Source organism: Peromyscus californicus, unplaced genomic scaffold (genome assembly GCF_007827085.1).
Source record: "Peromyscus californicus insignis strain IS unplaced genomic scaffold, ASM782708v3 Scaffold_15__1_contigs__length_86483966, whole genome shotgun sequence".
Lineage (NCBI taxonomy): Eukaryota > Metazoa > Chordata > Mammalia > Rodentia > Cricetidae > Peromyscus > Peromyscus californicus.
The window spans coordinates 78,485,837-78,513,049 of record NW_026294447.1 but is presented as its reverse complement, the minus strand read 5'-3'; the positions used below and the strand labels follow the sequence as shown (position 1 = coordinate 78,513,049).

Genomic DNA, 27,213 nt, shown 5'->3' with positions numbered 1-27,213 from the left:
AAGGATAAAATAAGTTTTTTATTTATATTCTTATAGTAAAGGGGAAGCCTTAACTTGCAAGACAATTTTGGGCAGTATGTACAACATACTTTTTATTTCCATGGAATGGAGTCAAACACCGACTGAGACTACGGAGTATACACTAGCAATCAGCAAATGCCGGCAACAGAGTGGGCAAAGGACAGAGAAATGGAGCCCGAAGACAGGAAACCCTTCACTGGGATCTGCTGACCACAGCCAGAGCCAGGGCTGGATCACACAGTGGCGACAAGTTCCAGGACTGGAGGCAAGGAGGGCAGGGAGGCTGTACTGGGCTGTGGGTTTAGTACCAGGTAAGTCGCTCTTGGTATTTACATACAAAATAGTTGGCTCTGTTTCTTAGAAATACACACAGAAGGAAATGAAGATTTGATCATTGCTTTATGAATCTGTCGCTTTACAATATCGACATCATCAGAAATAGGGGCATTTCATTCAGATTCCAATTTCAGTAGCAGGAAATAAATATCAAAACATCATCACTGGCCCTTAATACAAAACCTCTACCCCACCTAAGACTCCCTCCCTGTCCCACCCACAAATAACCATCCCACCACTCCCGGGAGGGAGGCCGGCTCACTGCTGCCATCTCCTATACATACCAGTGTCACGTGACCCTCTGTAAGGCTGGCTCTGCAGGCTTAAGCAACTGAAGAGTGAAACATGCCAAGGACTCTGCAAATGTGTCCCCGCTTTCCTTTACACCAGACTCTCCAAGAATCTGGTCTCTCAACAGGAGTGACAGCTCTCCCAAAAACAATCCTTACAGGAGAGGGGTTAATTCTCATCCCTCCAATCTGATCATCTTGTCAAAGTAGAGCAGTTCGAGATTCACAAAGTCCACCAAACAGAGGTCGGGGACTGGGCGGGAGGGCCTAGCGGGCCAGGCGTCCTCCAGGCACACACTCTGAGGGCTGGAGGGGGCGTGGGCAGGACACCATGTACTCAGAGGTCTGGCCGGCTGTCTGTCCTCCACAGAAAGAGCTGCCAAGTTAGGGTGTTTTGGTTTAAAATTTCTGGTGGGGACAGGAACCCCTGAAGGGAATACATTTAAAAATAGTGGACACAGGGATGGGATGAGAGCTGTTGTCCAAGAGCGTCTATGCAAAAACAAGAATTAATAAAGAGAAAAGGAAAATACAGAGTCTTTCGATGGTTTTGAGGGTTCTAACGATGAACTGAGGAGGAGGAGGAGGAGACGATGGAGACGACAGTTTTTATTGCTGGCCTGCCCCGCATGGCTTAGCTGGCCTCCATCCGGAGTTTCTTCCTGCTCTGGGGCTCTTCAGGCTCGGACTCTGAGCTGGAGTCTGAACCCCCATCGAAGGCAGAGATGGTGCCGCCCTTGGCGTTGGTGTAGAGGCTGCTGTCTGAGGAGGGGTAGCTGGTCTGCAGCTGGGCACTTGACCTTGCCTTCTCCAGTGCACGGACTAAAAGGCAACCAAGGGAGCATGTTACCACCTTCTGGAGATCCGGAGAAACCAAGTCTCAGACTCAGGGTCCAGCCTGTTCTTCCTAAGGGTTTGCTTGCTGGCCCCCAGGGTACAGGGTGGCTCAGAAATCATTCCCTTCTGGTAGCCGTTCCCCCTTTTCCTTTCCCAGCTGGGCTTGGGGGCCCAGCACACATGGCCAGCCACTCTGCCACACCACCCTGAAGAGAAGGCTTGTGATGAGACACCGTCCTGCCATGGACCCAGCAGAGACCAGAGCAAGCGTTCCCTGTTGGATGGAGTAATGCAACGACAGAGGAGAAGCAAGCCTAGCAATGCCAGGCTCCATGAAGGTGTGACGGCCCGATGACAGCAGGAAAGGATGACAAAATAGACTGGGTCAGAGAAAACTTTGGGCCTGGTTCTCATGAACAAAATCCACTTGGAATGACAAGCTGGACACTTGGAAGCAAGTCACCAATACACACAAAATACCTGGGCTTTTCAACAGACACCCCTACATGCAGGCTGCTTGGCCCATCATCCAACCCACTGCCGCCGCCCGCTGCCCATCCCTTGGTTCAGCTCAGCTTGAGCCTGGAGGATCAACCCTTCATGTTATTTATTTTATGTGAGATGTTCTAACCCAGGCGGTTACTTGCATTTCCTTTTACTTGCATCTTCCATGAGGGAGGAAGAGAAGTGAATTCCCCAGGAACAAAGAACTTGATCAGCTCTCGCTTTCCCCTGTGGTTGTAGGAAAAGGCGGGTGTGAGCATTGGAGAACAGCAGGGGCCTGGCCCATAGGCTGCCCTGATTGGACTACTATTGACAATGGGGAGGGCTCACTGTCCCTGAACTCCTGGAGACTCTGGTACTTACATGGCACATTCTACTCCAGGGACCTCAAAGCTCTGTTCAGAAACCTGATACCAGGTGTGACCCTTACTGTAGGCAGAGCACCTGAGCCCCAAGGAAGGGAGAGATCAGGCCAGAAAAGATACAAGCCTTTGGATGTTCAACTCCCTAGCTCCTCCATCTCCTCACTGGAGGGTCTGGTCCTTCCTCAGGATGGCTCTAACACTCAACTTCGAAGGCCCGTGGAGCAGGGCTGAGGATGCTTCTGAGGCATGGTCCTCTGGCTCTGACCGAAGGCCCAGGTGTGAAAGCCCCAGCCTGGCCGGGCACAGCAGGGCCAGTCGCCCCATGAGCGTGGCTGCTCACCTTGTTGCTCCAGAAGAGCATTCTGCCGCTTGAGGTCGTCAATGTCTTGCTGGTGCGTGTGGTTTTTCCTTCGCATATACTGGATATACTCTGTTGCTTTGTCTAGGATTTGGGCCCGGGATGCCTGTTGCAATATGAGAAAAAACATGGGACAAATAAAGACCAGGCCTGAGTAGTGGGAGAACCATGTCTTTCTCTGGCAACAGCATGAGAAGAAAAAAAAGGCTGAAAACAGGAGGTTGGGCAAGATGGAAAAGGCTGAGGAAAGAGGAAGGGCTAGCTATGGCCTTTACTCAAGGTGTCACATGATTCCCAAACTTACCTACACAGATCTCAGCTCTAGCAGGAAGCCTAGACTCAGAGAGCCCCACTGGCTTCTTTAAAAGCACCAGCTAGACTGTGGCCGGCCTGGGCTTACAGTCTGTCCGACTGAACTTGTATCCCTCTGGACCTTTTTCTGATAGTTTTTGTTTAGGACAGGGTTTTAAGGTCAGGCAGGCCTCCCAACTGTTGGGATTTCAGCCATGAGCCAAACTCTCAACCCTCTGGCTCTTTAAAGTCTTCAGCTTGCCCATGCCTGAGACAGGCCAGCCTTGAACTCACTACGTAGCTGAGTCTGCCACTCACGCCTTTCCCGTTTAAGTGCTGGGATAATTACTCCCAGTTTATGTGGTGCTAGGAATTAAACCCAGGGCTTTGTACATTTTAGACCTGGCTTGACTCCATTAGGAGTCAAAACACAAAGAAAACTCTAGGCCACATACACTCTGCTAGGGCCTGGCTACAGGCAGCCGGTTCAGAATGACAAGATCATGGCTGGCTCAGAATAAAGGTGGGTACATCTTTTTCCATCACAGTCTTAGACTTCACCAACCCTTAGACTCTTGGTAAGTAAGCTCAGCTGAACAATGCTCCTGCTGTATCACCATTTTTGTCTCCTGTCTAAAGAGACTCTCATGAAAGCTGTAGGTACTTGATGTCAACACAGGAAGGACATGTAATTGGGCCATCCCAGGAAACAGCCACACCTCTACAATTATAGTAGGCAATCTGGGCCTGGCTCATCAGGGGAACAAGTAATAAAGAAGTCAATAAAATGGGTAACAGGTTACTGTTTACTGTGCCCCTAGAATCACAGTGTTTGGAAGATGCCCAGCATGTGAGATGGTGCAAAGTCAAGCTGAAGGCCAGGCAGCACAAGAGCCTGAGTCTAGCATTTGCTCCAGAGGCTGAGTATTAGGCGAGCTTTGCACAGGTCTGCATTACACCCCAGTGCTCCAAAACCACCCGAAAACAACAGGGAGGGGAAGCAAAGAACACACCAAGACTCAAGCTGGTAAACCTGAATTTACTCCTACTAAATCCTAATGAAAACCGACAGACTAACTTAGGGTAGGTGAGGTGAGCTGTGCAAGGCCTGAACTTTACCAGTCCTCGAAAACACTACAATTTCCAGGCTTTCCTTTCCTTCAAGGTGATCTGCTCAAGAAGAAATCATTCATATTCAGTCAATCATTTTTATCTGCTAAGAGTTATATGCAAGGCAGACACTGTGGGGAAACAAATGTATTAGTCATGGCTTCTGCCCATAAGCTTATTTACTGTCTAGTGGAGAAGATAAGTAGTATCTATATGCAGACAAGCACAGGCAGTGATGATGAGTGTAACCTGACTAGCAGATTACAAATGTCATTGAAAAGGCAGCTTCTGGCTAGGGAGACAACCCACCATGTGCTAGACACTGGCCTTAGCCCTGCACAGGCCCCAACACCTCCACATGAAGTAGTGAGCTCTGCATTAAACCAAGGCAGAGCTTTTGAGAAGAGGTCAGAGCAGCCCAAGGACACGTGGAGAGGTAAGCTAGGTGTGTTCCTTTAACTGAGTGTCAGCCTGTGTAGGAGGAAGGAGGTGATCCAGCAACAGATACTTCAGTGGGTCTCATTTCCTTAAAGAGGACACAGTTGGCAAAATGGGGAGGGACCACAAATTGTAAGGACTAATTGAAATACCTTGCCTCTCTGACAGAAATGTAACTGAAACTACCCAGCAGGGAACGGCAGGTTGCAGGGTAGGGATTCAGGAGACAGAGTTGTCTTACCTATTTGTGCCCACAGACATTCCTGTCCTAGACTAGAAATTCTCTAGCCTCTCGATCACTGACAAATCCTTATGCATACTTACACCTCAGTCTCATTCACCCAGATCTGCCTTGAAACTGATCTTCCTGACTCAGTCTCCCAAGTGCTGGGATCGTAAGTATGCCAATCTCTTTTGAAGTTGCCTATTTTAAAGCTGTTTTTCTAACAGCTCCCAGAAGGCAGCATTAGTTCTTTTTTTTTTTTTTTTTTTTTTTTTTTTTTTTTTTTTTTGGTTTTTCGAGACAGGGTTTCTCTGTGTAGTTTTGCGCCTTTCCTGGAACTCGCTTTGGAGACCAGGCTGGCCTCGAACTCACAGAGATCCACCTGGCTCTGCCTCCCGAGTGCTGGGATTAAAGGCGTGCGCCACCACCGCCCGGCTGGCAGCATTAGTTCTTAAGCACATGTGTACATCTGGGACAAGGGGAGAAGGCAGAGTCTGAAAACGAGAGCACTCACAGATGGCTAGGGTCGACTGCTGCTGAGCAGCAAACCGCACAGGCCCGTGTGCTCCCAATTTCTCTTTCAGATACTCAGAACCAGAACCAGGAAAGCAGCATCAGGAGAAAAGTGAGTGGTAAACACAGCAAGCCAGAAGAGGGAACATGGTCCTCTAGGTGACAGCAGTTTTCACTACAGGGTAGCTTTCAGTGAAGACTAAATTATAAAGGCCCAAAACAGTGCTTTGGGAACAGGAGGTCCCTAAAGAAGACTGTACTGTTTTTGTTCGTTTTTAATTTAAAAAAAAAAAAATGTTTTTGAGATAGGGTCTCACTACATAGCGCTGGCTGTCCTGGAACTCACTCTGTAGACCAGGCTGGCCTCAAACTCGAGATCTACCCGCTTCGGCCTCAAGTGCTGGGATTAAAGGCGTGCCCCAGCACACCCGACTGACTGGTCTATCTTAAATCTAAACCCAGTGTTCAAGGCATCCCTAATGCTAAACACAACACAACCCTTCCTCTAGCCCCTGTTAGCTAAAAGCAGGAGTGATCTGGGTCACATGAGCAGGGTACCCTTGGCCAATCAACAATTCCAGAAAAATGGTCCGGTTCACTTTATTTTGTCCTTTCCAGGATGCTCAAACAGTTTAAAATAAATAAACAAAACAAAAACAAAAAACCCACAAGACAGAATGCCACAAAATATGAAATTTACATCCACTCCAGGGGAGAAAAACAAAGGTTAAAGTCAGAAAATGCTAGATTCATCTGCAGTCTACACGCCTCATCTTCTCACACCACACAAGACTACATGAGCAGCCACAACTGTATGGCATGAGCAGGGCCCCTCCTGGCCTTTATGAGTTCATAGTACTCAGACAATAAACATGAAGGGCCTGGGATTTGTGGCTTGGACTATGGAATGGCTCTAGGCTTTCAGTTTCTGTTTTCTGAAAAGGTTCTCAGTCAGCTGAGTCAACTGACAATGTTTACAGGAGTCCTGTGACCACACAGAGCACGCTAAGTCAACGTGCCCACAGATCAACCACTGCCTTAGTAAGCACCCAAATGATTTTTTTTCTGTTTAGTTTTTAATGTTTAAAAAGCACCAATTCGCCAGGCGGTGGTGGCGCACGCCTTTAATCCCAGCACTCGGGAGGCAGAGGCAGGCGGATCTCTGTGAGTTCGAGGCCAGCCTGATCTACAGAGCGAGATCCAGGAAAGGCGCAAAGCTACACAGAGAAACCCTGTCTCGAAAAACCAAAAAAAAAAAAAAAAAAAAAAGCACCAATTCTGCCTTTCCGAGTAGAAATGGCTCTTCTGAATAGTTTGGACAGAGCCGTTGGACAGGAGGGATTGTGGCTGAAGGGACTAAAGTGGTAGCTATGCTATATATAAATAGCAACATGGAGAGTCACAGAATAGATGCTGGGTAGCCTTGCCAGTTCTTGTTGCAAATCCATCTTAAACACAGAAGTAAGAATAACCAGTACAGCAGAGAAACAGCAGTGGCTCACACTGAGTGCTAGCTGCCAGTACTAAGTACCTCACACAACTTTCCCTGCAAGGAGACTTACCCCTTGTTAGTTACCTGAAGGCAGTATCAGGATTTGAACCCAAGTCTCGGATACACTCATGTTTAGTAACAGAGGGGCTGCAGCACTAACTTAAAAGACAACAGAACTGCAGAGACAGGGTTGTTATGAAGAGGAAGTGAAGGTGAGGACAGAGCTTTGGGAGAACCACTGATGTGCCTGCAGGGCAGCCAGGAAAACCCTCATTGAAGGTGCTTTCCTCCAAGTAGAATCCACACGGGCGCAGGCCGGCTGAAAAGCAATGGCTGAAGACTAGTCTTTCTGGTTAAAAAGAAAGAGTGAGAAACACAAGAGGCAGTCATAACCACACCGGCTTGGAAGAGTAGCAGCATCAGAGAACACTGCTGTCCACCGGTGAGACTGAACGGCTCCCAGCAGAGAAGAAATGCTGGTGAGGAAGAGCCGAGCCTGCAGATGATGCACGCAGGATGGCAGGAAACAATCCTCTGACAGGGCAGGGGTGGGAGGGTCGGCTCCCACAGTGCAGTGCGCTGCCTTCACCTGCCTCTTGACAACTCAGAAAGGGGGGTGAGGCGCGCACAAGGCACACTGGAGAAGACTCCAGGTTTGTAGCAGGGGCCTGAGAGGAAGGAAGGCCAATCCATTCTCTAGAGGTACATCCCTTTCTCAGAAAACAGCTAACCTACCCACGTCTCTTGGCAAAAATCTACATTTCACATAAGAACCCAAAGCCTTCAAAGCAGCTGATTCTAGTTAGAATCCTAAGGCTTCATATGATTCCTGAGGTTCATCAACACAGCCATGGCAAAGTTATTAAGTCCTAGTTAAAGCAGTGGCTCCCCAGTCTCCATACAAGGCTGGTGTAGAACTCACACAGTAGAAGAACAGAACACCCAAATGCTCTTCCTCTAGCAGCCACTCCCCACCCCCACACCACACATTCTAGTCCTCAGTCTTACCAGACTGACTTGTTTCTGTATAAAAAGCCAAACTGGTTTAGACAATAGGTCGTGGGAGGCAAGGTGGAGCACAGTAGCCCCAGATCATCAGCACCTCTGCCCTTCCCTGGGGGCCTACGGCCAGTAGCTTCCTAGTCCGTGCTTCTCACAGCCAGATGCTGGCTGGGCCTGGCCATTACAGCTGCTGTAATCCCAGGATTTGGGAGGCTGAGGAAGGAGAACGGTCAGTCTGGTTACAAATAAGACCTGCCTTGAAGAGTTGTAAGTGGGGGAGAAGGCAGGCAAATCAGGCGCACATTTCTGTTGAATGAGCCACTTTCTGGAAATGAAAACTAGCAAATCTGCGTAACAAATGTGGGTCTCCTTTAAACTAGTTCACTCCAAAATGGAACCATCAGTGGTAGCAAGGGCAGCTGAAGGCTGTGAAGTTCCCTAAGGGCTTCAAGCTTCCAGGCCCATGCCAGGCCTGGCTGACTGCAGGGCAGACACAGAGATGACAGACCCTTGCAAGACTTTGGTTTGAGGGTCAAGAATTATTTTTCAAACCTCATGGGCTTAAGTGTGACACTGGGATCCTGATAGAAGGTGTGGCACTTCCTATCAAACTTTGTCCACGAAGAGCAAGTCCAACTCCTAGTTCCCTGAGGAGGAAACAGGTCTAGTGAATGAACATGTGGGAAAGTATTTACTTTCAAAGGTAAGAAAAATGTAAAAGTCGCCGGGCGGTGGTGGCGCACGCCTTTAATCCCAGCACTCGGGAGGCAGAGCCAGGTGGATCTCTGTGAGTTCGAGGCCAGCCTGGGCTACCAAGTGAGTTCCAGGAGAGGCGCAAAGCTACACGGAGAAACCCTGTCTCAAAAAAACCAAAAAAAAAAAAAAAAAAAGTAAAAGTCATTACTAGTTTTTGCCTCAGTCATCCTCTGAGAGGCAGAAACAAACAAAAGGAAACCCAGTGATGGTGAAATTGAGACAGTCAAACTCTAGGGAAAGACTCCAAAGTGTACAATGAGACAATGAGATGCAGACAGTCTTCCTGGAGGCGCCCTGGCAACACAGCACAGCCGTGTCGACTAGCCTCCAGCCAACTCCTGAGAAGGGATTCTGTATACAGAATGGCCACACACGTCATGCTCTTCATTGCTACTTTAGTTATATATTTTAAAAAGTGTACAAAACCCACACTGACAACAGAAATACTCCTCATCACTAAACACGAGGGGTACATCGTTTGCAGAAAAAGCAATGGCAAGTGTACCTACAAGGAGGGCAGACCAGAGTGCACAGACCGACACCCAGTCCCTTGCTTCTTAGACTATCAGCTCTATGCATTAGGGGCTGCGAGTTCTCACCTAGCCCAGGATAGCCTCAAACCCACTTAGTAGCTAAGGCTGATCTTGAACTTCATCTCCTAAGTGCTGGGATTACAGGTGTGCACCACCATACCTGGTCAGCCAATGGTGGGGGTGGAACCCAGGGCTTCAAGCATACTAGGCAAGCCCTCCATCAATGGAGCTACATCTACAGCCTCTGGGCTGAAAATGAAAATAATAGCTTTGGTGAGGAGAAAAAAGGAGGGAAGTCTGACATTTACTTTAAGGTAGTGACCATCTTCTGTCACATTCAACTGGAGGATAACACAGGGAGTAGAGTGTACTCCAGTACCCAGTGTCATCCCACATGAGCCACAGGCTAACGGACACTTGGAGGTGAACGGCTGAACTGCAGTGACCACTGTGTAAAAAAAATATAATAATAGTAAAATATAATATATATACAATATTCTATTCTTAGTAAAATAAATAAATACATAAATAGGGACTGGGCATGGTGGGACACCCCTGTAATCCCAACACTCTGAAGGCTGGGGGCAGGAGGATCAGGAGTTCAAGTCTACTGTCAACTACACAGTCTGAGGCCAGCTTGACTACCTGTGACCCTGTCTCAAAAAAACAAAAAACAAAAAACAGGCGGGCGGCTGTGGCGCACGCCTTTAATTCCAGCACTTGGGAAGCAGAGCCAGGCGGATCTCTGTGAATTCGAGGCCAGCCTAGTCTACAGAGTGAGATCCAGGACAGGCACCAAAACTACACAGAGAATCACTCCCCCCACCCCAAAAGCCAAAAACCAAAACACCTTCCTCTCTAAAAGAGAAAAAAGGCAGTGCAACCACAAAATAGTATTAAATTTTCAATAATTTTAAATATGGAAATTACCTCTCCCATTCCTGCCGTCTACCCTTTCAAATTCATGGCCTCTTCTATAGATTCTGCTGTTCCCACCTCTCACCTCACAGTCAGAGTTCTGGGATTACAGATGTGAGCTGCTACCTATGGTTTTACGTGGGTCCAAACTCAGGCCTCAAGCTTGCACTGCCCCAATCTACTCACAGGGCCCAAGCCCTAGCCTTTATAAAGTTAACTGTATTCACAGTAAGCTCTGTTTAGATATATTTGTGGTTCACATTAAATGTCTACCAGACAGTACCGACTATCAAAGAACCTTAGGAAAAAGGGAAGCTGTAGCTGTGTTAGAGAAAAAGGCAGATCTCTTCTTTTCTTTCCATTTTTCTGAAGGTTTAGCAATTTTGTTCAAAGACAAAAAAGAAAAGATAATGTTAAAGGGAAGGTCTAGATCAGTCTTTACCTTTCTCAATCTCAAGAAACAAAGAATGTTAGTAAGTCCCCTGCTCCTCCTCAGTGAAAGCATCACCCCAGGATCTTCAGAGAATTTAAGTTAGGAACATGGGTCCATCCCATCTGCCTTTGCAAGCTGAGCAGGGTCAGGCTCGGTAAGTACTAAGACAGGAGAGCCTATGAAGCCAATGGAATTAAGGAACAGAGAAGTGTTTAAGAGAGAGGATGGAGGTGGAGACTGGCAAGAGTGGAATGCAGGCAGGAGATAATGCCTGGACACAGCCCTAGAGTCAGACCTTATCTGGATCCTGAGGCTAGAGTCTGACCTGAGGAGGACTCCAGGAAGTTGACAACGACATTTTGGGACAAACAGAGGAAGCAAACACACTCTTCCATGATACTAGGAGGACTGCTAAGAGAAAAGAAGCAAGCAAGGCTGAGTCCTTACCTGACTGGTCCACTAGAAGACCTTGGAGGTCAGACACAGAACCAGTTTATGAGAACTGAGCAGAAGCAGCAGAAGCTGACACTTGCCTAAATTGGAGTTTGGCTAATGAGTGATGAGGTAAAATGGACAGGGCTATGGTTTGCAATCCATTTCAAAGACAATCTTCTAACAGCCCGGAAGTGATGTACTGAAGGAGTTGCCTGCCCTCAGGGAATCCACAGGAAAGAGGCATCTCCCAGATACTATAACCAGGGCAGACACAGAGCTCCTCCACTAGGCCTGACAGACAGGCTCCCTGCCTTGGTGGTCTAATGAAGGCACAGCTCTGGCAACAGTCAGCAAAACACCGGGCAAACACAAATATTGCTAAGATGACAGTGGGGTGGAGTATTTGCCAAGAACCATCATGTTCTTTGCCATAATTAAGCTATTTGCCTTATTAAGGACACCACACTTTACTGGAAGTGAAACAGATCAGCTCTGTCTCTGAAATGTTGTTAGATGTTACCCTCTCTCCCTGCAAGAGAGTTAGACCCTCAAGAGTAGCCACTACCTATTCGGGTCTTTCCACTTCTACAGCACTCACAGGGTCTCAATCACACAGACACTCACTCACATGAGTCTTTAATGGGCTGTGCAAACCGCTGGTTTCCGAACTCTTACTACAACCACAGACGGACGACCTGTCATGTGCTGGACCTGTGATGGTGTACAGCTCCCGCACTCTCACACCCAAGTCAAGAAACTCTGAGCTGAGTGCTGACTAGGAAAATTCCCCCTTCAGACAGGTTTTCATGTAGCCCAGAGTGACCTCAAACTCGGTAGATAGCCAAGGATGCCCTTGCTCTCCTGAGCCTCTTGCCTTCGCCTCCTAATCACTGTGATTACAGGCATGTAGCACCATGCCTAGCAAAATCCTGGGTTTAAATGCTGCATGCAAGGTTAGATTCTTTCCATGCATATCTATCAGGAAGAAATCCACAGCATGACTGCCTGAGAGAACACTACAGACAATAAACAGGCATTTAAGAAGCAACTTTAAAATGTGAAAAAATCCCTATAAACTGCTGCCCAGCTGCAAATGGCAAAGGTAAAAGCAACCTTCTATTGCTATTGTTGACCATGATAAGCGAAGATGAGTGGTTATAAACATTCTTAACTGATACCGGGGTTAATTTAATGGGCTAGAGGATAGAATTTTACTCTCATAAAGACAGTGATGGGCTGTCTACAGGTCTTGCCTCCAACTACCAAATCAACAGTGAGCTCAGGGCCTGTGAACCATTGAGTAACATACTCCCTAGAACCCACCTAAAGATTATTAAAACAAATAACTTCTATCAAGAGAAGTAACGTCCTTTCTTGATAGCTGATGTCACTCTCGCTTTGTCACTCTGGCTGACTGGCCCTAACTTCATCCCATCTTTCCCAGCGAGCTCCAGCTCCAGGTGAAAACTACAAGAGAAAATCAAGAAACACCTTCAAACAACAGAACAGGAAGGTCCACCCCCAAACCCGGGACTGAAGACAAATCTAAATAGATCACGAACTGGAATGATCTACTCTCTGGGGCTGAGTGGAGAGATGTGATGTCAGAAAGAATAGACTTTAAGTGGCCCTCAACTCTGCATTTCAGTGTAACCCCAATAAATCACTTTGAGTATTTTCACAGTAACTCCTGTGTGACACACTGCTAACATCAATGGATCTATCTCAAGAGAGCTCCCAAGAAATGACAAGATTGAAGTATTTGAGATTTCCTTTGTTGTTTTCTTTCACAATTCACACACATATATAATGAACTTAGAGCACATTTCCCCCATTACCTTCTCCATCTCTTCCACTGAATCCCTCTTCTTCCCAAAACCTCCCCCCTTTACTTGCGCGCATGCGTGCGGTGTCCATCTGTCCGTCCTACTGCATTTAACTAAGGTTGCTAGCGCGAGAAGGGGTAGATTTTGTTTGCTTGAGATATGTCACGGCTAGCCTAACAGGCTTTAGACCTGTGGCAGTCTTCCTGCCCCAGATGTGTCACGGCTAGCCTAACAGGCTTTAGACCTGGGGCAGTCTTCCTGCCCAGCTTTAGTGATGGGATTACAGGTGTGTACAACTCTACCTGGCTTGATTTCTTTAAAATACCCTTAGATACTTATCCTCCAGCACTGTGGTAAGATGGAACTCTGCAGTCCCGTTCTATTTCTTGTTCTGGGACGGACTGGGGTCATGACCTTAGCAGGTTCCTCATCTCTGATAACAGCAGGAGCACCAACAGTGAGTGCCCAATGACATGTGTGTTTCAGACAGGGTCTCACACAGCCAGGCTGGCTTAACTCAATATGTAGTTGACAAGGACCCTGAACCTCTGCTCCTCCTCCATCTCCTTAGTACTGGGGTTACGGGTGTTCAACACCATCCCCAGCTTACTGGCCTTTTCTTTCTTTTTTATTTTCTTGTGTGTGTGTGTATGAGAGACAGATTCCCTGGAATTGGAGTTATAAGAGGTTGTGAACCATTATGTGGGTGTTGGGAACTGAACCTAGGTCCCTGAAAGAGCAGCATGTACTCTTAACTACTGAGCCATCTCTCCAGTCCCTCGGCTTAACAAAAGAATGAATATTCTTTCACAGAGGGTAGGAGGAACTAGTAAAGTCTCACTCTATAGCCTAGGCCAATCCTGAACTCATAGTCATCCTCCTGCTCCAAACTCCCAAGTGCTATGATTACAGAAATGAGGAAAGATGGGCATTCTTTCTGATGCTCCCTCTGTCTGACACTAGAAACGAGGAGTAAATGGAGTTTGTGTCTTACATGATGATACACTTGTGTCATTCCAATACCGAGGACGCTGAGGCAGGAATAATGTCACAAATTCCATGTCAACCAAGGCTACCTAGGGGCTTACAAGCCTCAGTTACAGCATGAGACCCTGCTTCAACAAACAGAGAAATAAATAAGAAAGTGTTTTCCTTGTGCTAGACGGAGTGGCACACACTTGTAGTCTTGGTGACCAAGAGGCTGGAGCAGAATTATGAGTTCTGATCAAGCTACACAGCAGAAGTCCACACCAGATTTGAAAAAGACCAATTTTTCTCCCCCATCCCCTAGGTTTTTGGTTAGGATCCAATTTAATCAATGCCAATTTTTCTTTATTAAAAACAAACAAACAGCCGGGCGGTGGTGGTGCACGCCTTTAATCCCAGCACTCGGGAGGCAGAGGCAGGGGGATCTCTGTGAGTTCGAGGCCAGCCTGGTCTACAAAGTGAGTTCCAGGAAAGGCGCAAAACTACACAGAGAAACCCTGTCTTGAAAACCAAAAAAAAAAAAAAAAAAAAAAAACCAAAAAACAAATAAACAAAAAACAATAAAAAACCAAGCAGAGGCAGGAGGACTTGGTGAGTTCAAGGCCAGCCAGGGCTACATAGTGAGTCCCTGCCTCACAAATAAACAAAAATAAGAACAAAGTAAAATGTTATATATGTACATAACATGCCTATGATCAAACTCATTCCTTTGTAATATTTAAAGACACACACAAGGCCAGGCTTGGTGGAGAAAGCCTTTAGTCCCAGCACTTGGGAGGCAGAGGTAGGCAGATCTCTCTCAAGTTCAAAGCCAGCCTGGTTTATATAGTGAGTTCTTTAACAGCTAGGACTACATAATGAGACCCTGTCTCACAAAACTAAACCCCCACCAAAAAAAAAAAAAAAAAAAAAAAAAAAAATCATATTCATGTGAAACAAGATTATCACTCACTCACTCACTCAATCTCAGCATCTGGGAGCCTGAAGCAGTTAGATTACCATGATTTCAAACCAGCTTGGGAGCCACAGAATGAAACTTTATTTCACAAAAACAAACAAACAAACAAACAATTCTAAAAAAGGCTTGGCTGGACACATATCACATAATCCTGACGTTAACTGTGGAGTCACCTGGAACATAACGATGCAGACATCGAAGGAGACTCAGATCAAAGCTTTCCCTTCAACAATCTGAGCTAGGCTCTCTAAAACTCACATGGAACAGTCATTTCACGACTACTTACATAATGTCACAACTTTAACCATTGCAATTCAAATCAAGAATGAGTCAATTTCCTTTGGTTCCAATACCACATTTTAAGAAGAAAATTGCAACATGTAGTGAGAAGTCAGTCTGAAAGACCAAGGGGTTCAGGAAGTTGTGGCTCCCTGCACCTGTGAAACTGTTGGCAGACTGAAGACTAATGAAAAGTCGTGCCCTTCACAAGGGAAGAGGCTGGGTTCAGCCCAAGTTAAGAGCAAGCAGGACAAGGACTCTGAAATAAGAACAGCAGCTAGTAAACTGACAGACAATCTGGTTCTATTCCCCATTTATAAAAAAGGCTAAGCTGGGGCACTTAAGAGGTAGAGGCAGGAGATGAGGAATTCTAGGTCAGCCAGGCCAGCCGAAGATACAAGAAACCTCGTCCCAAGAAACAAGCAAATACACAAGTAAGTTACAATGCAGGACCTGGTGCCACCCTCTCCAGCATTCGAGTTTCCTCAACTGGCCTCTGAATGATCCTTAGACCCTGACTCAGAGCTGCTGTTACACTCACCTTCCTCCTGCCTGTGATGCCCAGCACCAGACAGATGGACAGCTCTTCACTTCCATGAAATCTGCTCAAAGGCCATCTTGCCAGTGAGATCTGTCTGTCCCAACTCAAGTTCCACCATCCCTTCCACTTTAATTTCCTCCATAGTGCACAGTGCACACGCTCCCGTGCACGTGCTCACGCTCTCTCTGTCTCTGTCTCTCTCTCACTACACACACACACACACACACACACACACACACACACACACACACACACACGAAGCCCTGGCTAGCCAGGAACTTGCTATGTAGTCCAGGCAGGACTCAAAAAGATCCACCTGCCCGTGACCTTCCAAGCACTGTGATTAAAGGCGTTTGCCACTGCCAGGCCTAGCCAGTACTCTTATTTCAGTGATTCCTTAATTTCTATCATTTCCTTGCTAGAATAAAAGACTGGTCTTGTTATTTCTTGCGGAGAACAGTGGCTGGTGTGCACAGACCCTCAACAAATGTTTGCTGAATGGAGTAAGTGAAAGGGCCACAAATGGCAGCTATTCCATTTGTAAGCTACCAAATTCAAACCTCCAACTTCTTTGAAGGAAAGGAAGCAATAGGATTTAGTATCATAAAACTGTAAGGACGTAAGGAAGAATGTACTAGCAAGGTAAGACAGGCTGAATAAGGAAGAGATACAGTTGTGGCTTGTGACCTGCTCTTTCAGTATGCCTCAGAATCGTCTGACGGCTTGTTCCGAGTGCATGTTCCCAGGCTCCCCTCCAGGAAGTTCATTTAGTTTGGATGTAGGTGGTTCGTGGCCCACCCCTTGAGAAACACATCCTCAGTCTCTCATTACACACGAGGCTTAGATCAAGGCAGCTCTTGTCCATGGAGCTCACCGAAATGCTGTTAGTGGACACCGTGGTATACAAAATAAGCACCAACAGGTCAGACGTGAGTAAGAGATAATCTTTTGCACAAAGGGTGCGTCTCTACAGTCGTAAAGATTCTCTGTGGTGCTCAGTGTTATACTCAGGAATGTTGTTATTCCGGTAAGTACCTTGGTTCAAGGCCATTAAATCGAGTACACACTAAGTGGACTTAACCCACAGCAGATTCTGGCTTTGTAATACTGTATTCACATGGCCTATTCTCGTTTTCCCTTAAGCTCCGACTTACTCCATATTTCAACCACACAGAAGGCCACATCACAGACGAAATATAAAGCAGAGCTTTTCAACCTCCTTTAAACATGAAAAATTTAATCTTAGATAACCAAACAAATTCAGGACCCCTACCACAGAACTAAAGCAGTAAAACCACTTAAAGTACACCTACGGGTAAAGACTGCTTTTATTAAAATAGTGTTTCTTCAGCCAGGTATAGTAGCACAGGCCTGTAATTCCAACAGGCACAAGAGGCTGAATCCTTAGTGCAGGATAGTATGGCTATACAGTGAGACTCTTTCAAACAAACAAGCCAACCGAGTGTGTTTGTGGACACTTATATTCCCAGCACTTACTTGGGAGATGATGCAGGAGCATCATAAGTTCAAGGACATCCTTAGCTACATAGCCACTTCCAGGCTAGCCTAGGCTATGTGAGACCTTGTCTCAAAAAAATAATTGTCTTTCTTTTTTTTCAGTGTTGGGGATCACCCGCAGGGCCTACACACAGTAAGTAGGCATTCCACTGCGGAGCTCTCCCCCTCTTAACATTACAGCAATAACCCTCAAACAATACAAGTATTCTCCCCAGTTTACCATTTACTCTACGGAAGGGCTGCAGAAGGCAGCCTGTTACACAGTGTCAAGGGTGGAAATCACTGTGCAAACAAATGTTTTCTCCATGTTCCAAGGAGTGACCTAACCCATAGGCTTTTGCTCAAAGCTTTTGCTTCTTGAAGATAGAAACAGCTGGCTCCTGCCTCTCCAGGGAAAAGAGCAGTTTCTAAAGGCCTCCCTAAAGGGAGATGAGAAAGATTTTTACTTCTTTCATATGAACATGTCTCCTAACTCTTGTTCTATAGCTTAGAGTGTTCTTTACACATCTCGGGAAGAGTAGCTGCCAGAGCTGGAAATCACTGGTGCCCAGGCAGGTTCACAGCCCTGCCTGCAAGTGTTCATTTACACTAAGTACTAATGCTGAACTGCACAAGAGAAATTCCCATGGAGGTTTAGGGAATCACTGGCCTGGGGAATCTTTAGTGATCACAAACTAATTATGGACCAAGTCATATACTACAGTATATAGTTAAAATAATGTCATGAATGACTAATTTATTTGCCTAGTATATACAAGGTCCTGGGTTCAATCCCCAGCACCACCAAAGAAAAAAGTAATTAATTACACGTACCTCCAACCTTGAAAGACCACTTTTAGGGATGTCTCACAAACAGCTCTATTACAACTGCTGCTGTTTTTGCTAAAGATAATAACAACTGAGATGTGTGGTACTCTTCCAAAGAATCAAAACAGAAGAGAGTCCATGCCACCTGACTCTATTTCTTCACAGAAGGGAGGGGTGTCCTGGTTAAGTCCCAGAGCCAGCTGGCTTTGTCAACAGACTCACCTTCTCTCCCTGGAGTGATGGGACTGAGTCCCGCAAACTGTGAAAGCTGTCTTTGATGTGGTCCCTACGTTTCCGTTCCAGTGCATTATGATGAGCCCGTTTGTCAGCCTAGGAGAAAGAAGAAAGAGCATGTTAGGAATGCCACTCCTTTTACAGGCCGATGTGGTGAAGCCTGCAAGTGTATGCAGTCAGCGCTGTCCCTGGCAAGTGGACTGGGAAAATTTGCAGCGTGAGGTGGACAGTTAGGAGTCTCCAGAATTAGGCTCTGTTAAAGAGGGAGAAAGGGGTGAGCAAGGCTTGCAACAGGAACATCCAAAGTAGCACGGTGGATCCAGCTCATGCACAAGTAAAACCAAAGTTATTCAAGGGCACAAAGTATGACTCTCCTGCAAGTGTCCCCGACCTACGTGATGGAGCAGCTGCCAGTCTTTGGTTGCATGTCACTAAAGAAAGCTCCAGTGGGCACCTTCATAAGATACGGTTACTCTACCATGAGACTTGGGGGATGCTTCTGTCCACATATAACCCACCATCCCATGGCTCTGCTCCGACACCTCCCTGCTAAAAGTCACTATCACACCTTCTCAAGTCATACAAGAAAGCTCCAAACCTCTGGAAAACTGAGATGCACCTGAGGTTATATGTCATAGCCGACAGATGTGCCAACTGCATTTGGGTTTCCTCTCACACGGGCGGAGCCAGAGGCACTTCTTAGGCAGCAGACCTTCTGACACCTGCATGCTCTTTCTTCGTCAATGCCCTCAGGCACCTGCAGCAGGGCAGGCCCATTTGGCACTTTCCTAAATACCCTCCTCACCAGCCTTTAACCTTTCCTGCTTGGAATTATAAACAGTGGGCTGGCGAGGCTCCGGACTGCCTACCAAGCAGGAAGGGGAAGGCAGTAGCACAGTGCTGGGGAGCCCTGCCAAGGAGCTCCATCTCCCTCTACACAGAAGACAAGGGCCTACTTGAGCAAGAACTTCACCACCTCTACATCAGGAATTCCAGAAATCCTCTCCTGAGCATTTACCCTGACTAGAGCAGGCTGTGCTGAGCTAGCCTAAAGAGGCTGTCTCTACATTAGAAAGTGACCTGGCTAGTAAGCCCAGACAGAGGGCCAGGAATTTTGAAAATGCAACAACCAGCATAAACTTGGTCTAACAATGCCACTTCCAATGAATCCTTGTACTAGAAAAGATGGGCAGACAGAAATCAGACAAGAGCCATGAGAAGAAAAGGATTTGAAATTCTTCTACTATCAAATTCTAAAAGTCTGTGACTCCCTCCAAGGGAAGTGCCTGGAGCCTTTGTGGAATGTTTTCCTCCTGATTTCTCAGGGGCCTCACCTACAGTTCTGTTAAATGGGTACACATTTCCATCCCAGCCACGGTCCAGAAGATGGAGCACAAGCTGGGAAGATTTCTAAACTTATGCCTTCTTCCACCTCAGTTCACTGTGAAGCAGAGTATTTTCTCCACTAGTTATACAGAAATAGAATGAGCACTCTGGAACGACAATCAAGCTTGGAGAACCAGGTAACGTGGGAGTAGCGGCGCTATGTCGTATCCCACAACACTAGGACGAGCCACCCAGCGCTGTCCTCTAAGAGCAGAGTAAGCTAGCCTGAAGGAACTACACATCAATGCCCAGGTAAACTGGCCGGCCACAACAGCCGAGGACGCAAGCAAGAGATCCAGGACCGCCGATACTTGGCACACACTAGCCCCTGGTGTTTGCTCTATAATTTCCAAGATGGTCTATTTACATGCAAACCAACTGCTCAGCTTTGGTCTTCAGCAGCAGCCCAAGATACTCCTGTCTACTAAATCACTCTGACTCCTGGCCCTCCTCCCAGCTCAAGAGCTGTGCACAGAAGCAGGGACACCGGTTACCCACAATGCCTCTTGTTGATACAAATAAAATCCTAATTGTCCGTTTTCTTTCTGGGAGAACCCTGAAAATCTCAAGCAGTTAGAACTAAGTTGGACTTGGTTTCCTGCGGACCTGTGCTGTAAGCAAGCAGCTAAGTTTACCCTAACTCACCATCACCCCCGAGATACACCACCCCTCCCATCTGCCGAGCACTGAAAGGACTCAGACGGACAACAAGTCTTTTGGTTGGAGGACTGTAGTGAACTTGGCTGTAGACCACGAGCAGAAATCTCGGCTTCTCATCTGGGGAGCCAGCCAAGTTAGAAGTTGGCTCGGCTAGGAAAGCCAGCAGGCCACTGCCTGGTAGAAAGCCTGGGCTGGGGACTGTTGTTCTCCAAGCAGTGGATGGAATTTCTGTGGCGGTTCCAGACCCAATTTAACTAGCAGAACGGTGGAATCTTAGACCAATCCCCCGTGCCATGTCTACCCCTTAGCTGTTATGCCTGAACAGAGAGAGCCGCAAGGATGGATTTGTTTTTCCTCTTTCCCAAGCCTCATTTGCAAGCACACGTGAAAAACATGCGGAACTCACATGCCTGATTCCAGGCAACTCTGAACTAAGTGGCATTTCTAGTGCTTGCAGAGCATAGGAAAACCTGACACACCTTCACACAGGCCGAGAGTTCTCCCTGGAAAGTACTTCTAAGCTGCAGGTGAGGAGCATACCCCTAGCCTTGCATGATGGGCCAGTGGGCAGGCTTTAAGACTGCCTTGTTAGCCATGTTCTCTTGTGACAGCTCTTTCCCAAAAGGCTAAGATTTCAGAATTGAAAAAAAAAAAAAGCCTCTCAGCTTAAGGTACGGACAGAGCTCCTCCCCTGAGCTGTCTTTTTAAAGCAGCACAGCAATTACTGTAGTGGACCAAACAAAGCAGCTCAGATGAGGCACCTTCTCTCGCCCATACCAACAAGTGTCTGGTCATGCACACACTGGGACCAGCAGTACCACTGTGGAGTAGGAGGTCACAGAGGTCTTCTTGGGCTATGCCACAGGTTCCTAAATGACTCCCCTATCCACCCTCTCGGAGCAGTGGCTGGACACCACATGCTCTTCAACACAGGAGTTGCACTTTCTATCTTAATGGAAGCACCAGGGTCTCTGTGGTTCCAGAGAGGTCCATGGATGCTCACCAGGAACTGCAGTACCAAACTGCTTCTGGCTTTGAGGTCTATGCCAAGGTTTTTACTCAGTCTCAGTTTTAGTTCCACCGAACTTTTCCACGCTGGCAGACAGAAACGAACTCTTCACCTATAATTTGTCCACTTTCCACACTAACGAGCACATGTATCTGAGTGCTGCTCAATGTTGAAAGCAAGCCTTTCCTTAGTCGCTAAACTGGCAGGACACAGAAGCTAAGGAGACCTGTTCAGAATTGAGGAACTCTCTCAAGAGTATTTCCTTTCCACTTATTGCACAGACTGTATCTACATTCACGGCATCTCACTAGTCAACAGCCTGTTTCCTGCAAGACCTAACATGGGGAAAGAAGTGTAGGACCGTAAGAGGATGTACAAGGTTCCCCAGAATGACATTCTTGTAAGCTACCTGACACCTACCTAACTTCCACATAGAGAAAGAAGTGTAGTACCGTAAAAGGATGTACAAGGTTCCCCAGGATGACATTCTTGTAAGCTACCTGACACCTACCTACCTTCCACATAGAGGGAATCTCAATGCCAATGTAGAAAACCCTCTACGCAGAGGGAATCTGTGTCATCCTTAGTGGGCATTCAGTATATCTAGCTTAAGAAATGTAAAGGCTGCACTTTAGAAGGAGTCACTGGTAATTAACAGCTAGCCTTACTGAAACACTGAAAAACACAAAGCTTCCAAATTCTCATAGAGTAGATGTATTACTTCTGATTGATAAGAATCAGATCAACTAAAACAATTTCTAAGCATCTTGAAAGTGCTTATTTAACAAACACAAAAATTGTAACACGAAACAACTGGCAACTGAGCCGAGCTAAACTAAAGTCTCCAGCAGGCAGGCAGTTCCAGGTGTGTCTTTCCAGACTCTTCTGTCTGAAGCCCACGTCGGTATACATTTCTGTGATCCACAATAAAAATACCCGTTTTTGAGGTCTCTCCCATCTTTTGGTGCCTGAAGGAACTTGGGAACACTACAACCTACACCTGCCATTACACTACCCACTTAGGAGGAAGGGGGTCTTGGTTAGGACATTAATTGAACGTCAAATTGAAGTCAGGCTTGACAGCGCACACTTGTAATCCCCACATTTGAGAGGCTGAGGCAGGAGAATCACTGCAGATTAGAGGCCACGCTACACAGCAAAACCCCATAACCCTCCCTGCCCCAAATGAAGATCAAACAGGATTCTCTGATCAATTCTTTTAACCTATCAGCCTCTTGATAAAACAAGACAACTCTTAAAAACTTAACATCACCTTTTCCTTTTCCAGGCACACACAGGAAGGAAGCCTACTGCTTCCGTCACCAGAGCCAACACTCTGAGCAGAAACAAATATGCATCTTGCAGCCCTCCTGCCATGCGGCTGATCCCAGGTAAGACACACAAGTTTCCTCAACTCCAGCCTCCAAAGTGGGCAACTCCCTTCCTCCCAAGTACACTTCAACCTCTACAGAAGCAAAGAGCTGGGGAGTTACAAATACTTTAAACCAGAAAGGTCTAGAAGTGGACACACAAACCTATTTTCAACCAGCTACAATACTAGTCAGTTAGCAAGTGTTGTAACTGCAACATGCTGAGTTCATCAGATGTGAAGGACAAAACATAGAGAAAGGCCTCAGGTTGACCAAGTCAGTAATCCTACATTTCACAAATACTTTCACTCATTCCCAGGGAAATTTTCCAAACAGAAATAAAGCAAAAGGAACCGCTTGCATAAAATAACCACCAAAGAAACTTATCTTTAAAATACAACGTATTCTCTTAAAAAACAAAAAACAAAAAACCACCAGTGAGATTCTGCAATTACCAAACTCAGTAGTTAGTGTTTAGGGTTACTTCCTCTAAGAGCTCACTGTTCACTGGAGAGGCTGCTTCCGTGTGGAGGGCATCGTCAAATCAGTTTCACTTTCTGTTACCCTCCTTCCTAAGAGTGAGCTCAATGCCTGCACTTCTCATGAGGCTTAAGATACTGTAGTGATGTTACAAAATACAGTCATCGTTTCATGTTAGGACCCACAGGACATTTTCCAAATAACCTGGGTTTTTTTGGTCAGGGTCTCACTCTGTAACTCAACTCAAACTCACGGCAACCCTCCTGTCTCGAGTGCTGGGATTACAGGTGTGAGCCTGGGCTTCAAATAACTTTTTAAAGGTCTTCTGCAGTCCTCAACAGTTGTTCAGAGTCCACTTCTTTTTTTCTTTTTAATGTTTGTCCAAAGACGAAACTTAATAGCTTTCCCCATTAAAAAAATGTATTTATTATTTACACTAAATTTCAATAAGCAAAGAGATGTATTCACAGGGATGGAGGAGGGATCCATGTTTCTACCCCATTTGTGATAACTGTTCAATATACTGTGTCTATAATATACCTGCTTTTTCTGTCTATGCTATCATGATAAACTTGTACCAGATAAATCTCAACAAGTATATCAAATTAAAACAAAGGGTCTCAAAGTCCTTGGTTCAATCTCCAGCAACAATGAAAATTTCACTGTCTATGTCCCAAAATGAAGGAAAAAATCCTAAGCAGCTTAACAAAAAAAAAGAAAAGTAAAACCATCCAGACAAAGCAAGATCAGCCTCATGGGAAAGGAGGCATTTTGTAAATTAATTGACATCACCACCCAGGTGGGCACTTTAAAAAGCAGAAGGCCTACAACAACTCCTTATCATAAAATATGAAAACTTAGCTCTCATTGAAAAGCAAATCTAATTCCAATTCAAGGATGATTCTTCAGAACAAGCCTTACCAATCCTCACCCTCTAAACCTGATCAAGCCCTGGAGCAGACCTTAAAACTGGAGACTTGGAGGAGGAAAAGAAACTGCTTTTCTTTGTTCTGGTTTTGGTAGAACAGGCTCAAATGAAAAGTACCAAATCCATACTACTAAGAATAACAGTACCCAGGCATGGTGGTGCACACATTTAATCCCAGCACTTGGGAAGCTGAGGTAGGTGGATCTCTGAGTTCAAGGCCATACTGAACTACATACTGAATCTCTCTCTCAAAGGAAAAACAAAAAACAAAGAAACAGTAGCTGAAAAACAAAACAAAAAAGGAACTGACTTTCAGTAGAAGTATGTGCAACACTTCATAAAGAAATAAAACATTTTCTTCAGTGAGGATCTCTCAGAACAGTCCTTAAGACCTCTGCCATAAGTGCACTCAGTCAGAATCAATTGGTTCTAGTTGATAATGCTCAGGCAATCTGGACCATCTCTGATGCTCTAATGAAGAGCAGCCACAACTGAAGAACCTGTTTTCACCCTGTGATTACTAAAGACCTGCAGCACAGCTATCAAAGTGGTACACCCTGCAAACTTGTTTTTTCAGAACAAGTAAACTCAAGGCCTCCTGAAAGCTAAGTGTCCTACCGAGCTGCATTCCCTAGCAAGAGAGACAAAGGTAGAGGGTTCTTGTTTGTTTGAGACAGAATCTCATTCTGTAGCCCAGGCTGGCCTAAAAACCAGAGCAAGCCTTCTGCCAAAGCCTCCTAAGCACTGGGCTTAAAGTACTGGATACAACCCTGGCCTCTTTTTGGTTTGGGTGGGGTTTTTTTGTATGCTGAGGCAGGGTCTCAATAAATTGCTGAAACAGGCTTGAACTTTTAATCTTTCTACCTCAGTATCCTGAGGAAGGGAGTTTACAGACCTGGGCAACCAAGCCTAACTGCATCCAGCAAATTCTTTTTAAGCCCCCAAACAGCTGTTCCACATATCATTTAAAAATCAAATAACCAGGAGCTAAAGAGATAGTTAAAGATAGCTTAGTGCATAAAGGTGCTGAGGCCAAACCTGATGATGCTAGGTTCAACCCCCAGACCCACATGTTGGAAGGAGAGAACCCACTCCCCCAAGTCTTCCTCTGACCTTCACATGTGAGCCATGACATGCACAGGATCACATCCACACATTAAATAAATGAATGTAATTTAAAAAATTCAATTAAGGAGGCTGAGGTTATTGCTCCATACAGAGGAGTTGCCTGGCATGCTGAGGCCCTGGGTTCAACTCCTAGAATAGCCAAAAATTAAACGCACACAGATGCACCAGAAAAATAATAATCTCTTTCTAGCATTTTAACATTTCTCTTGAAGTAGGAAGATCCAGGGAGTATGGCTCAGTGGTAAAGGTCTAACCCCAGCCCTGAGATAACAGTAAGATCTGGCAACACTGAACTCACTCTCATATAACAAGCTGCCGACTTTTTAGAAGAGGCACAGGTTCCTCAGTACTCCAGTCCTTCCCTCTTCCCTTAACAATCTCATTACATAATCCCCACAGGCAAATGTATATAAGGCCCTCCCTCTACAACCCTCTTACCATTCCCAATTATCATTCATCGTCGTCTCGGATTTGGATTTATTCTGAGTCTATTCTTTTTCTCTATCCCTAATCTATACCCACGTACTGCTAAGCCTCAGACTCCAAAGACAAAAGATGCTGTCAACTCAAATCCACAGAAACACCTAAAACAACATTAACATCAAAACCCTAAAGAAGAAGTTACTGATAACACTATATGGACTCAGCCATCACCTTTCAGCAAACCTGTCTCTTACAATGCCACTGCTCAACAATTTTTTTTCTTCTCCAATGGAAAGTCAGACCACAAGAAGCTGTGACACTTTCAGGATTTAACATCTGGCTCCTCTCTATTTCCATTTTGTTGTTGTTATTGTTGAGAATACCATGCTTTTCTAGATTGTAAGGGTCTCCGGCAGTCATATGACTTTGGCTAAAGGCGATTATTATTGTGCCTGCAGCTTCACACAACTATGCAGATACTGCTTAAGGCTTACTTGTTCCTACATAAACCTGACCAGTTTGCTCTGAAATTAACCTTACTTCCAAATGCGCTTTCGTTTCTCACAGGCCTGAGCTGCATCCTTCACTGAACACTCCAGAACAACTGAGTTTGTGGCACGGGGCTCGCTCTCACTCACCTACCTACTCACTAGAATCTACCACCTGAGCATCCAGAATCATAGGCTTTGCAGTGCCCCCCCCCACCTCCAACCCCAGCTGACTCCACCTCACCTTAGCGGTTAAGAGGAGAGTTTACAAGAATATTAAAAGTAAAGAACGATCTCTTTTTCTCTCTGACTCCAAAAAGGACCAAAACTGAACGGAAATGAAAATGAAATGGAGAGTAGGAGACGTACCGCAGATTGAAACCTCGGTTGCTCTTCCTGGAATAAGAGAGAAAAAAAAATAGAAAATATAGAAGTTATTTTTTACACTTCGCATTCAATAATAAGAAAGAAAATGCCGGCGGCGGAGGAAGCAGCGGGTGAGGAGTCAGCCCGACACCCCTCCCTCCCTCTTTCCCCTCCACTCTCTCCAGCGGGATCCGGCAGCCTAGTGGGGGTCCCAGGCGCCGCCCCTCCTTCTGGGATCCGAACCGGACAAGAGGGGTCCGGAGCATACCGTCTGCTCTCCCCGGGTCCCCCTCGGGCGTCAGAGTACTCCCAGTCCCCTCACCCCCAGGATCAACGGGTCACGGGAGGAGGGGGACCGTGGACCCAAGAAGCAGGTCCTGAGCGCTGGTCTCCTTGCCCAGGACCCGGACGGATAATGGGATCCCCAGCCGGGGAGAGTGGAGAGGGAGGCCTCGGCACCCTCCTCCACGGGAGGAGGCGGGGGTCCCAGAGGCCGCGTGTCTGCTCCCACCTTCAGTCCCAGGAGGCCTCTCCGGACAGGACTGGAGGGGAGCGAGCCCGGAGCGCGACGCAGGCGGTCCCGGCCCCGGGGGAAGGGGACGGAGGCGGCGGCGACCCGGCCCCCTCCCGCCGACGCCCCGCTGAGAGCCCCGGCCGCTGTCCCCGCCTGACAACCCGCACGGAAAGGAAGAAGCCCCGGGACTCACGTCGCTCTCCACCTCGATGTCATCGTTATCGCTCATTTCCTACGGCCCAGGGAGCGGCCACTGCAGCGGCGGCCGGGGAAGGGAGGGGTAGAGGGAAGGGGGAAGTCACCGACGACAACAAGCCGAGTGCCCCCACGCACGCACTCACTCACTCACTCGCTCCCTCACTCACTCACTCACACACACTCACACACACACAACACGGGCAACAACCACCTCACTGCAGCACCGGATCAACGGCGGCACGCACGCCCGGTCGGCCC

General features: G+C 46.7%; 1 protein-coding gene across 5 annotated transcripts; it reads right to left on the bottom strand.

Moving 5' to 3' along the window:
- On the bottom strand, positions 1 to 27,213 carry Max (MYC associated factor X). 5 transcript variants are annotated; one of them, XR_008218521.1, is made up of 6 exons: positions 26,951 to 27,213; positions 26,247 to 26,273; positions 17,994 to 18,101; positions 2,694 to 2,817; positions 2,116 to 2,216; positions 1,355 to 1,469 (listed from the first exon to the last, which is right to left on the bottom strand). XR_008218521.1 is itself a non-coding variant. In XM_052739533.1 (5 exons), exons 1-5 carry the CDS (start codon positions 26,984 to 26,986, stop codon positions 1,282 to 1,284), a joined length of 483 nt encoding a protein of 160 aa, XP_052595493.1. In that variant the 5' UTR covers positions 26,987 to 27,209; the 3' UTR covers positions 1 to 1,281. The 5 variants fall into 5 exon arrangements, 2 of the variants coding, with proteins under 2 accessions (XP_052595493.1, XP_052595494.1); XR_008218522.1 differs by having other exon boundaries at positions 1,356 to 1,469; positions 2,132 to 2,216; XR_008218523.1 differs by having other exon boundaries at positions 1,371 to 1,469; positions 2,128 to 2,216.